Source organism: Ranitomeya imitator, chromosome 1, assembly GCF_032444005.1.
Source record: "Ranitomeya imitator isolate aRanImi1 chromosome 1, aRanImi1.pri, whole genome shotgun sequence".
Classification (NCBI taxonomy): domain Eukaryota; kingdom Metazoa; phylum Chordata; class Amphibia; order Anura; family Dendrobatidae; genus Ranitomeya; species Ranitomeya imitator.
The window spans coordinates 904,776,608-904,789,835 of record NC_091282.1 but is presented as its reverse complement, the minus strand read 5'-3'; the positions used below and the strand labels follow the sequence as shown (position 1 = coordinate 904,789,835).

Below are 13,228 nucleotides of genomic sequence, written 5' to 3'. Positions count from 1 at the left end.
TTATTGTTTTTTTGTTGTTGCTTGTTTTACATCATATTTCAATAAACTGTATTTAGGTTTTAACATTAAGGGAAACCTTTCTATGTGATGTCATGTTTTGGATTTTCCCATGCATCAGCAATATTCTTTGATTTGTAACTTTGTAAACTAAGTGATATATCGATGGAATCAGGGTTTCTTTTCCTGCTCTCAGATGAGAAAAACTGGTGACAGATTCCCTTTAAGATTAGACTGAATAAGAGTTATGTAATTCCATAACACATGTATTTTGTGTCTTTAGTTTACATCTACCTTACGTCCTCGAAAAAAAAGGGAAAAGGCTAACAAGACAGAGGGGATAGAGGCATCGCCTTGTCAGGAAACAAAAGACGACAACACTTTATCAAATTGTCCCCCACAACCAAGATTTGGTTCATTCTCGCACAGTGCCACTCACACTCTCTTGCCTGCCTATAAAGGCAAACGATCTGCAAGCAGCCCAACCACCATATCAGTTGATAGAAGGGAGATTTCGAAACGAGTCCGGGAATCTGTGGATAAAGAGCTGATTAAATGTCGCAGAAAAGTGGGTTTCACAGATACCTATATAGAGCCTAATAGTCCAATATCTGTGTCTGAGTCTGAATCTGATACTGGAGGAACACAGGACTATGACATGGAAGATGAAGAAAGGAAACAGGTATTCAAAGGAAGAGACTATGTTCTGGAAAGGGGTCCCATCAGTTGGACAACCAGAAACTTTTTACTTATCCACAGGATAGGTTTTTCTGGTAGACCAACGCCTTTAAAAAAAAAAAAAAAAAAAAGTCTGGCAACTTTACATTTTTATTAGAAATTGCACAGAGTACTGAAAAATAATTACCGTACCTTATTGTTTTCCATCATTCCCGTTCCAACTCTACTAGGTTCCCAGACTGTATCTGAACTTCTGCTTCTTACTGACGGGTGACAGCTGCAGCCAATCTGGCTGTAGGAATCATGTGTTGTTCACTGCTATAATATCACTGTTATAGAGTGAGATATGGACCACACTGCCAGACTCTTGTTATAGGAGGAGGTCCAGACTACATAACCAGACTGCTGTTATAGGGCAGCCGGACTGCTGTCATAGGGGTGGAGCAGATTGCACCGTTAGACTGCTGACAAAGGGGGAGGTCCTGACTACACAGCCAGACTGTTATAGGTATTATAGGGGAATCCAGTATATACAGACTGGCTGTAATAGGGCAAAGTCCAGACTACATAGCCGGACTGCTGCTATAGGGGGAGGCCCAGACTACATAGCCGGACTGCTGCTATAGGGGGAGGCCCAGACTACATATCTGAACTGCTGCTATAGGGGGAGGTCCAGACTACATAGCCAGACTGCTGCTATAGGGGGATGTCCAGACTACATAGCCGGACTGCTGCTATAGGGGGAGGTCAAGACTACATAGCCAGACTGCTGCTGTAGGGGGAGGTCAAGACTACATAGCCAGACTGGTGCTATAGGGGGAGGTCCAGACTACATAGCCGGACTGCTGCTATAAGGGGAGGTCAAGACTACATAGCCGGACTGCTGCTTTAGAGAGATCCAGACTACATATCCAGACTTCTGTTATACAGGGATGTCCAGACTACATATCCAGACTGCTCCTATATAGGGAGGTCCTGACTACATATCCAGACTGCTCTTATATAGGGAGGTCCAGACTACATATCCAGACTGCTGCTATAAGGGGAGGTCCAGACTACATATCCAGACTGCTGCTATACGGGGAGGTCCAGACTACATATCCAGACTGTTATTAACACCTATAATATCGCCTTTAATCAAAATTAAGCCAAATGATAATTATTACTAACACCAAGAATGAACACCAGGCCATAACATATGAAAAAATACAAACTTTATTTTGAACATATCTAAAACCATATACTACACATAAAATTAAGGAGCAACCAAAATACAGAGGCAACCGACAGGTATGACTGGAACAGTGGCAAAGAACTACATATATATAAAAGGAGTAACCTTCCAATCAATCATATAGTGCGTATATACACACCTGCAAAAAAGAAAGAAAAAAAAATCCTGCAGGTGTAGCCAGTAGTATCCCCAATGCAGAGGTCATGGATGACAATGCACAAAGATAAGAAATACAGTGGGGCAAAAAAGTATTTAGTCAGTCAGCAATAGTGCAAGTTCCACCACTTAACCCCTTCATGACCCAGCCTATTTTGACCTTAAAGACCTTGCCGTTTTTTGCAATTCTGACCAGTGTCCCTTTATGAGGTAATAACTCAGGAACGCTTCAACGGATCCTAGCGGTTCTGAGATTGTTTTTTCGTGACATATTGGGCTTCATGTTAGTGGTAAATTAAGGTCAATAAATTCTGCGTTTATTTGTGATAAAAACGGAAATTTGGCGAAAATTTTGAAAATTTCGCAATTTTCACATTTTGAATTTTTATTCTGTTAAACTAGAGAGTTATGTGACACAAAATAGTTAATAAATAACATTTCCCACATGTATACTTTACATCAGCACAATTTTGGAAACAAAATTTTTTTTTGCTAGGAAGTTATAAGGGTTAAAATTTTGACCAGCGATTTCTCATTTTTACAACGAAATTTACAAAACCATTTTTTTAGGGACCACCTCACATTTGAAGTCAGTTTGAGGGGTCTATATGGCTGAAAATACCCAAAAGTGACACCATTCTAAAAACTGCACCCCTCAAGGTACTCAAAACCACATTCAAGAAGTTTATTTACCCTTCAGGTGCTTCACAGCAGCAGAAGCAACATGGAAGGAAAAAATGAACATTTAACTTTTTAGTCACAAAAATTATCTTTTAGCAACAATTTTTTTTATTTTCCCAATGGTAAAAGGAGAAACTGAACCACGAAAGTTGTTGTCCAATTTGTCCTGAGTACGCTGATACCTCATATGTGGGGGTAAACCACTGTTTGGGCGCACGGCAGGGCTTGGAAGGGAAGGAGCGCAATTTGACTTTTTGATTAAAAAATTGGCTCCACTCTTTAGCGGACACCATGTCACATTTGGAGAGCCCCCGTGTGCCTAAAAATTGGAGCTCCCCCACAAGTGACCCCATTTTGGAAACTAGACGCCCCAAGGAACTTATCTAGATGCATAGTGAGCACTTTGAACCCCCAGGTGCTTCACAAATTGATCCGTAAAAATGAAAAAGTACTTTTTTTCACAAAAAAATTCTTTTAGCCTCAATTTTTTCATTTTCACATGGGCAACAGGATAAAATGGATCCTAAAATTTGTTGGGCAATTTCTCCTGAGTACACCAATACCTCACATGTGGGGGTAAACCACTGTTTGGGCACATGGTAAGGCTCGGAAGGGAAGGAGCGCCATTTGACTTTTTGAATGAAAAATTATCTCCATCGTTAGCGGACACCATGTCGCGTTTGGAGAGACCCTGTGTGCCTAAACATTGGCGCTCCCCCACAAGTGACCCCATTTTGGAAACTAGACCCCCCAAGGAACTTATTTAGATGCCTAGTGAGCACTTTAAACCCTCAGGTGCTTCACAAATTGATCTGTAAAAATGAAAAAGTACTTTTTTTTCACACAAAAAATTCTTTTCGCCTCAATTTTTTCATTTTCACATGGGCAATAGGATAAAATGGATCATAAAATTTGTTGGGCAATTTCTCCCGAGTACGCCGATACCTCATATGTGGGGGTAAACCACTGTTTGGGCACACGGCAGGGCTCGGAAGGGAAGGCGTGCCATTTGACTTTTTGAATGGAAAATTAGCTCCAATTGTTAGCGGACACCATGTCGCGTTTGGAGAGCCCCTGTGTGCCTAAACATTGGAGATCCCCCACAAGTGATCCCATTTTGGAAACTAGACCCCCCAAGGAACTTATCTAGATGCATATTGAGCACTTTAAACCCTCAGGTGCTTCACAGAAGTTTATAACGCAGAGCCATGAAAATAACAAATAATTTTTCTTTCCTCAAAAATGATTTTTTAGCCTGGAATTTCCTATTTTGCCAAAGGTAATAGGATTAATTGGACCCCAAATGTTGTTGTCCAGTTTGTCCTGAGTACGCTGATACCCCATATGTGGGGGTAAACCACTGTTTAGGCGCACGGCAGGGCTCGGAAGGGAAGGCACGCCATTTGGCTTTTTAAATGGAAAATTAGCTCCAATCATTAGCGGACACCATGTCACGTTTGGAGAGCCCCTGTGTGCCTAAACATTGGAGATCCCCCAGAAATGACCCCATTTTGGAAACTAGACCCCCAAAGGAACTAATCTAGATGTGTGGTGAGGACTTTGAACCCCCAAGTGCTTCACAGAAGTTTATAACGCAGAGCCATGAAAATAAAAATAAAAAATTATTTTCTCAAAAATGATCTTTTAGCCTGCAATTTTTTATTTTCCCAAGGGTAACAGGAGAAATTTGACCCCAAAAGTTGTTGTCCAGTTTCTCCTGAGTACGCTGATACCCCATATGTGGGGGTAAACCACTGTTTGGGCACATGCCGGGGCTCGGAAGTGAAGTAGTGACGTTTTGAAATGCAGACTTTGATGGAATGCTCTGTGGGCGTCACGTTGCGTTTGCAGAGCCCCTGATGTGGCTTAACAGTAGAAACCCCCCACAAGTGACCCCATTTTGGAAACTAGACCCTGAAAGGAACTTATCTAGATGTGTGGTGAGCACTTTGAACCCCCAAGTGCTTCATAGAAGTTTATAATGCAGAACCGTGAAAATAATAAATACGTTTTCTTTCCTCAAAAATAATTATTTAGCCCAGAATTTTTTATTTTCCCAAGGGTTACAGGAGAAATTGGACCCCAAAAGTTGTTGTCCAGTTTCTCCTGAGTACGCTGATACCCCATGTGTGGGGGTAAACCACTGTTTGGGCACACGTCGGGGCTCAGAAGGGAAGTAGTGACTTTTGAAATGCAGAATTTGATGGAATGGTCTGCGGGCGTCACGTTGCGTTTGCAGAGCCCCTGGTGTTCCTAAACAGTAGAAACCCCCCACAAGTGACCCCATTTTAGAAACTAGACCCCCCAAGGAACTTATCGAGATATGTGGTGAGCACTTTGAACCCCCAATTGCTTCACAGACGTTTACAACGCAGAGCCGTGAAAATAAAAAATCATTTTTCTTTCCTCAAAAATGATGTTTTAGCAAGCATTTTTTTATTTTCACAAGGGTAACAGGATAAATTGGACCCCAGTAATTGTTGCGCAGTTTATCCTGAGTATGCTGGTACCCCATATGTGGGGGTAAAACACTGTTTGGGCACACGTCGGGGCTCGGAATTGAGGGAGCACCATTTGACTTTTTGAATACGAGATTGGCTGGAATCAATGGTGGCGCCATGTTGCGTTTGGAGACCCCTGATGTGCCTAAACAGTGGAAACCCCTCAATTCTAACTCCAACATTAACCCCCCCACACCCGTAACCCTAATCCCAACTGTAGCCATAACCCTAATCACAACCCTAATTCCAACCCTAACCCTAAGGCTATGTGCCCATGTTGCGGATTCGTGTGAGATTTTTCAGCATCATTTTTGAAAAATCCGCGGGTAAAAGGCACTGCGTTTTACCGGCGGATTTTCAGTGTTTTTTGTGCGGATTTCACCTGCGGATTCCTATTGAGGAGCAGGTGTAAAACGCTGCGGAATCCGCACAAAGAATTGACATGCTGCGGAAAATACAATGCAGCGTTTCAGCGCGGTATTTTCCGCACCATGGGCACAGCGGATTTGGTTTTCCATAGGTTTACATGGTACTGTAAACCTGATGGAACACTGCTGCGAATCCGCAGCGGCCAATCCGCAGTGTGGGCACATAGCCTAATTCTAAAGGTATGTGCACACGCTGCGGAAAACACTGCGGATCCGCAGCAGTTTCCCATGAGTTTACAGTTTAATGCAAACCCATGGGAAACAAAAATTGCTGTACACATGCTGCGGAAAAACTGCACGGAAACGCAGCGGTTTACATTCCGCAGCATGTCACTTCTTTGTGCGGATTCCGCAGCGGTTTTACAACTGCTCCAATAGAAAATCGCAGTTGTAAAACTGCAGTGAAATGCGCAGAAAAAACGCGGTAAATCCGTCATAAATCCGCAGCGGTTTAGCACTGCAGATTTATCAAATCCGCAGCGGAAAAATCCGCAGAGGACCAGAATATGTGTGCACATACCGAAACCCTAACCCTAGCTCTAACCCTACCCCTAACCCTACCCCTAATCCTAACCCTACCCCTAACCCTACCCCTAACCCCTAACCCTACCCCTAACCCTACCCCTAACCCTACCCCTAACCCTAGCCCAGCCCTAACCCTAGCCCTAACCCTACCCCTAACCCTACCCCTAACCCTAGCCCTAGTTCTAACCCTAACCCTAGCCCTAACCCTAGCCCTAACCCTACCCCTAACCCTACCCCTAACCCTAGCCCTAACCCTATTCTAACATTAGTGGAAAAAAAAAAAATTCTTTAGTTTTTTATTGTCCCTACCTATGGGGGTGACAAAGGGGGGGGGGGGTCATTTATTATTTTTTTATTTTGATCACTGAGATAGATTATATCTCAGTGATCAAAATGCACTTTGGAACGAATCTGCCGGGCGGCAGATTCGGCGGGCGCACTGCGCATGCGCCCGCCATTTTGGAAGATGGCGGCGCCCGGGGAGAAGACGGACGGACCCCGGCAGGATTGGTAAGTATGATGGGGTGGGGGGGGGAGCACGAGGGGGGGATCGGAGCACGGGGGGGTGAATCGGAGCGCGGGAGGGGTGGAACGGAGCACGGGGAGGGTGGAACGGAGCACGGGGGGTGTGGAACAGAGCACGGGGGGTGGAACAGAGCACCGGGGGGGGTGGGGGGTGGATCGGAGTGCAGGGGGGGGGGTGATTGGAGCACTGTCATGATCCCAATGGCAGGGGATCACAAAAGGACAAGCACAAAAAACAAAACAAGCTCTAGGGTGATGGAAACTGAGCTGACCGCGATCCTGAACCTAAACACACAACTAGCTGTAGCCGGGGAACGTGCCTACGATGATCCTAGACGTCTCGCTCCAGCCGAAGGACTAACTTCCCCTATTAGAAGAAACACAGACCTCTCTTGCCTCCAGAGAACACCCCACAGAAATAGCAGCCCCCCACATGTAATGACGGTGAAATGAGAGGAAAGCACATACGTAGTTATGAAAACAGATTCAGCAAAATGAGGCCCGCTAAAGCTAGATAGCAGAGGATACAAAAGTGAACTGCGCGGTCAGCAAAAAACCCTACAAAAAACCATCCTGAAATTACTTGAACTCATGTGCCAACTCATGGAACATGAGGAGTAATATCAGCCCACTAGAGCAACCAGCAAAAAGGAATCACATATCTGCAAGCTGGACTAAGACAAAAATTAAGCAAAACATGGAACAGGAAAATCAAAAACTTAGCTTGTCCTGAAGATTTACAGAAGCGGGAAGCAGAGGTAACAAGACACACTGATTACATTGATAGCCGGCGAGGAAATGACAAGAAAGCCAGGTTAAATAGGAAACTCCCATATCCTGATAGAACAGGTGGACACCAGAGACCGCAGAAAACACAAGTCACCCAGTACCATCAGTAACCACCAGAGGGAGCCCAAAAACAGAATCCACAACAGTACCCCCCCCTTGAGGAGGGGTCACCGAACCCTCACGAGAACCACCAGGGCGACCAGGATGAGCCCTATGAAATGCACGAACCAAATCAGCAGCATGAACATCAGAGGCAACCACCCAAGAATTATCCTCCTGACCATAACCCTTCCACTTGACCAAATATTGGAGTTTCCGTCTGGAAACACGAGAATCCAAGATCTTCTCCACAACATACTCCAATTCTCCCTCCACCAGCACCGGAGCAGGAGGTTCAAGGGAAGGAACAACAGGTACCTCATACCTCCGCAACAACGACCGATGGAACACATTATGAATAGCAAACGATGCCGGGAGATCCAAACGAAACGACACAGGGTTAAGAATTTCAAAGATCCTATAGGGACCGATGAACCGAGGCTTGAACTTAGGAGAAGAGACCTTCATAGGAACAAAACAAGAAGACAACCACACCAAGTCCCCCAACACGAAGTCGAGGACCCACGCGGCGACGGCGATTAGCAAACTGCTGAGCCCTCTCCTGGGACAACCTCAAATTGTCCACCACATGACTCCAAATCTGATGCAACCTATCCACCACCATGTCCACTCCAGGACAATCAGAAGGCTCCACCTGACCAGAGGAAAAACGAGGATGAAACCCCGAATTACAAAAGAAAGGAGAAACCAAGGTAGCAGAACTAGCCCGATTATTAAGGGCAAATTCGGCAAGCGGCAAAAAGGTAACCCAGTCATCCTGATCAGCAGAAACAAAACACCTCAAATAAGTCTCCAAGGTCTGATTAGTTCGTTCCGTCTGGCCATTCGTCTGAGGATGGAATGCAGACGAAAAGGACAAATTAATGCCCATCTTAGCACAGAACGTACGCCAAAATCTAGACACAAACTTGGATCCCCTGTCAGAAACGATGTTCTCCGGAATCCCATGCAAACGAACCACGTTCTGAAAAAACAGAGGGACCAACTCAGAGGAGGAAGGTAACTTAGGCAAGGGTACCAGATGAACCATCTTAGAAAAGCGGTCACACACAACCCAGATGACGGACATTTTTTGAGAGACAGGGAGATCCGAAATAAAGTCCATAGAAATGTGCGTCCAAGGCCTCTTCGGGATAGGCAAAGGTGACAACAATCCACTGGCCCGAGAACAGCAAGGCTTAGCCCGAGCGCAAACTTCACAAGACTGCACAAAAGAACGCACATCCCTCGACAAGGAAGGCCACCAAAAAGACCTGGCCACCAAGTCTCTAGTACCAAATATTCCAGGATGACCTGCCAACGCAGAAGAATGGACCTCGGAGATGACTCTACTGGTCCAATTATCCGGAACAAACAGTCTTTCAGGCGGACAACGATCAGGTTTATCCGCCTGAAACTCCTGCAAAGCACGTCGCAAGTCTGGGGAGACAGCCGACAAAATCACCCCATCCCTAAGGATACCAGTGGGCTCAGAATTTCCAGGGGAGTCAGACACAAAACTCCTAGAAAGAGCATCCGCCTTCACATTCTTTGAACCTGGCAGGTATGAAACCACAAAATCGAAACGGGAGAAAAACAGTCACCAACGAGCCTGTCTAGGATTCAGACGCTTGGCAGACTCAAGGTAAATCAGATTTTTGTGATCAGTCAAGACCACCACACGATGTCTAGCACCCTCAAGCCAATGACGCCACTCCTCAAATGCCCACTTCATGGCCAAAAGCTCCCGATTACCAACATCATAATTCCGCTCAGTGGGCGAAAACTTTCTAGAAAAGAACGCACATGGCTTCATCACTGAGCAATCGGAGCTTCTCTGCGACAAAACCGCCCCCGCTCCAATCTCGGAAGCATCAACCTCAACCTGAAAAGGAAGCGAAACATCTGGCTGACGCAACACAGGAGCAGAAGAAAACCGGCGCTTAAGTTCCTGAAAGGCCTCCACAGCCGCAGGAGACCAATCAGCAACATCAGCACCCTTCTTAGTCAAATCCGTCAAAGGCTTAACAACACTAGAAAAATTAGTTATGAAACGACGATAAAAATTAGCAAAGCCCAAGAACTTCTGTAGACTCTTAAGAGATGTAGGCTGCGTCCAGTCACAAATAGCCTGAACCTTGACGGGATCCATCTCAATAGTAGAAGGGGAAAAATATACCCCAAAAAAGAGATCTTCTGGACTCCAAAGAGACACTTTGAACCTTTTACAAACAAAGAATTGGCCCGCAGGACCTGAAACACCTTCCTGACCTGCTGAACATGGGACTCCCAGTCATCAGAAAAAACCAAAACATCATCCAAATACACAATCATAAATTTATCCAGATATTCACGGAAAATATCGTGCATAAAGGACTGGAAGACAGAAGGAGCATTAGAAAGTCCAAAAGGCATCACCAAATACTCAAAATGGCCCTCAGGCGTATTAAATGCGGTTTTCCACTCATCACCCTGCTTTATCCGCACAAGATTATACGCACCCCGAAGATCAATCTTAGTGAACCATTTAGCCCCCTTAATGCGAGCGAACAAATCAGTCAACAATGGCAAAGGATACTGATATTTGACTGTAATCTTATTCAAAAGACGGTAATCTATACAAGGCCTCAAGGAACCATCTTTTTTGGCCACAAAAAAAAACCCTGCTCCCAAAGGGGACGAAGATGGACGGATATGTCCCTTTTCCAAGGACTCCTTAACATAATCCCGCATAGCAGTATGCTCTGGCACTGACAGATTGAACAAACGTCCTTTAGGAAATTTACTGCCAGGAATCAAATCTATAGCACAATCGCAATCCCTGTGAGGAGGAAGCGAATTGAGCGTAGACTCCTCAAAAACATCCCGATAATCAGAAAAAAATACAGGAACCTCAGAAGGAGTAGATGAAGCGATAGAAATCGGAGGTGCATCATCATGAACCCACTGACATCCCCAGCTTAACACAGACATCGTTTTCCAGTCCAAGACTGGGTTATGAGTTTGTAACCATAGCAGACCAAGCACTAAGACATCATGTAAATTATACAGTACCAGGAAGCGAATCACCTCCTGATGAACGGGAGTCATACGCATGGTCACTTGTGTCCAGTACTGAGGTTTGTTCATAGCCAAAGGTGTAGAGTCAATTCCTTTCAAAGGAATAGGGACTTCCAGAGGCTCCAGACTAAACCCACAGCGGTTGGCAAATGACCAATCCATAAGACTCAGGGCAGCGCCTGAATCCACATAGGCATCGACGGAAATGGCTGATAATGAACAAATCAGAGTCACAGACAGAATGAACTTAGACTGTAAAGTACTAATGGCAACAGACTTATCAACCTTTTTTATGCGTTTAGAGCATGCTGATATAACATGAGCTGAATCACCACAATAAAAACACAACCCATTTTTCTGCCTATAGTTTTGCCGTTCACTTCTGGACTGAATTCTATCACATTGCATTGTCTCAGGTGCCTGTTCAGAAGACACCGCCAAATGGTGCACAGGTTTGCGCTCCCGTAAACGCCGATCAATCTGAATAGCCATAGTCATAGACTCATTCAGACCTGTAGGCGCAGGGAACCCCACCATAACATCTTTAATGGCCTCAGAAAGGCCATCTCTGAATCTTGCAGCCAGGGCGCACTCATTCCACTGAGTAAGCACCGACCATTTCCGAAATTTCTGACAATATATTTCTGCTTCATCTTGCCCCTGAGAGAGAGCCAATAAAGCTTTTTCAGCCTGAATCTCTAGGTTAGGTTCCTCATAGAGCAAACCCAATGCCAGAAAAAACGCATCCACATTGAGCAACGCAGGATCCCCTGGTGCCAATGCAAATGCCCAATTCTGAGGGTCACCCCGCAGGAAAGATATAACAATTTTGACTTGCTGAGCAGGGTCTCCAGAGGAGCGAGATTTCAAAGAAAGAAACAACTTGCAATTGTTCCTAAAATTCAGAAAACTAGATCTATCTCCAGAAAAAAACTCTGGGATAGGAATTCTAGGTTCAGACATAGGAGCATGTACAACAAAATCTTGTATATTTTGAACCTTAGCAGCAAGATTATTCAGGCTGGAAGCCAAACTCTGGACGTCCATGATAAACAGCTGAGGTCAGAGCCATTCAAGGATTAAGAGGAGGTAAGACGCAGCCAGGCTGCAATTAATGCTAGGCAGCAAACTCTGAGGGAAAAAAAAAAAAAAACTTCCTCAGACTACTTTTCCTCCTACTTCAGCCAATACGATACACTTTTTGGCCGGCTATACTGTCGTGATCCCAATGGCAGGGGATCACAAAAGGACAAGCACAAAAAACAAAACAAGCTCTAGGGTGATGGAAACTGAGCTGACCGCGATCCTGAACCTAAACGCACAACTAGCTGTAGCCGGGGAACGTGCCTCTGATGATCCTAGACGTCTCGCTCCAGCCGAAGGACTAACTTCCCCTATTAGAAGAAACACAGACCTCTCTTGCCTCCAGAGAACACCCCACAGAAATAGCAGCCCCCCACATGTAATGACGGTGAAATGAGAGGAAAGCACATACGTAGTTATGAAAACAGATTCAGCAAAATGAGGCCCACTAAAGCTAGATAGCAGAGGATACAAAAGTGAACTGCGCGGTCAGCGAAAAACCCTACAAAAAACCATCCTGAAATTACTTGAACTCATGTGCCAACTCATGGAACATGAGGAGTAATATGAGCCCACTAGAGCAACCAGCAAAAAGGAATCACATATCTGCAAGCTGGACTAAGACAAAAATTAAGCAAAACGTGGAACAGGAAAATCAAAAACTTAGCTTGTCCTGAAGATTTACAGAAGCGGGAAGCAGAGGTAACAAGACACACTGATTACATTGATAGCCGGCGAGGAAATGACAAGAAAGCCAGGTTAAATAGGAAACTCCCATATCCTGATAGAACAGGTGGACACCAGAGACCGCAGAAAACACAAGTCACCCAGTACCATCAGTAACCACCAGAGGGAGCCCAAAAATAGAATCCACAACAGAGCACGGGGGTGAGCGGACAAGAGCACGGGGGGGAGCGGAGCACAGGACGGAAGGGAGCGGGGCAGTGTACCGGGCAGATCGGAGGGCTGTGGGGGCGATCGGTGGGGTGGGGTGGGGGCACATTAGTATTTCCAGCCATGGCCGATGATATTTCAGCATCGGCCATGGCTGGATTGTAATATTTCACCCGTTATAATAGGTGAAATATTACAAATCGCTCTGATTGGCAGTTTCACTTTCAACAGCCAATCAGAGCGATCGTAGCCACGGGGGGGTGAAGCCACCCCCCCCCTGGGCTAAACTACCACTCCCCCTGTCCCTGCAGATCGGGTGAAATGGGAGTTAACCCTTTCACCGGATCTGCAGGGACGCGATCTTTCTGTGACACAGCATATGCGTCACAGGTCGGATTGGCACCGACTTTCATGACGCATACGCTGTGTCACAGGTCGGGAAGGGGTTAAAAAGATGAGAGGCGTCTGTAATTTACATCATAGGTAGACCTCAACTATGGGAGACAAACTGAGAAAAAAAAATCCAGAAAATCACATTGTCTGTTCTTTTATCATTTTATTTGCATATTATGGTGGAA

General features: G+C 45.3%; 1 protein-coding gene across 1 annotated transcript in view; it reads left to right on the top strand.

Moving 5' to 3' along the window:
- The window catches only part of PPEF2 (protein phosphatase with EF-hand domain 2), a 139,076-nt gene that overhangs the window by 105,588 nt on the left and 20,260 nt on the right, over positions 1–13,228 (top strand). Inside the window, exon 12 of the mRNA XM_069743398.1 lies at positions 281–679. Within this exon, the coding sequence (XP_069599499.1) occupies positions 281–679 (399 nt within the window). The remainder of the gene's footprint in view (positions 1–280; positions 680–13,228) is intronic.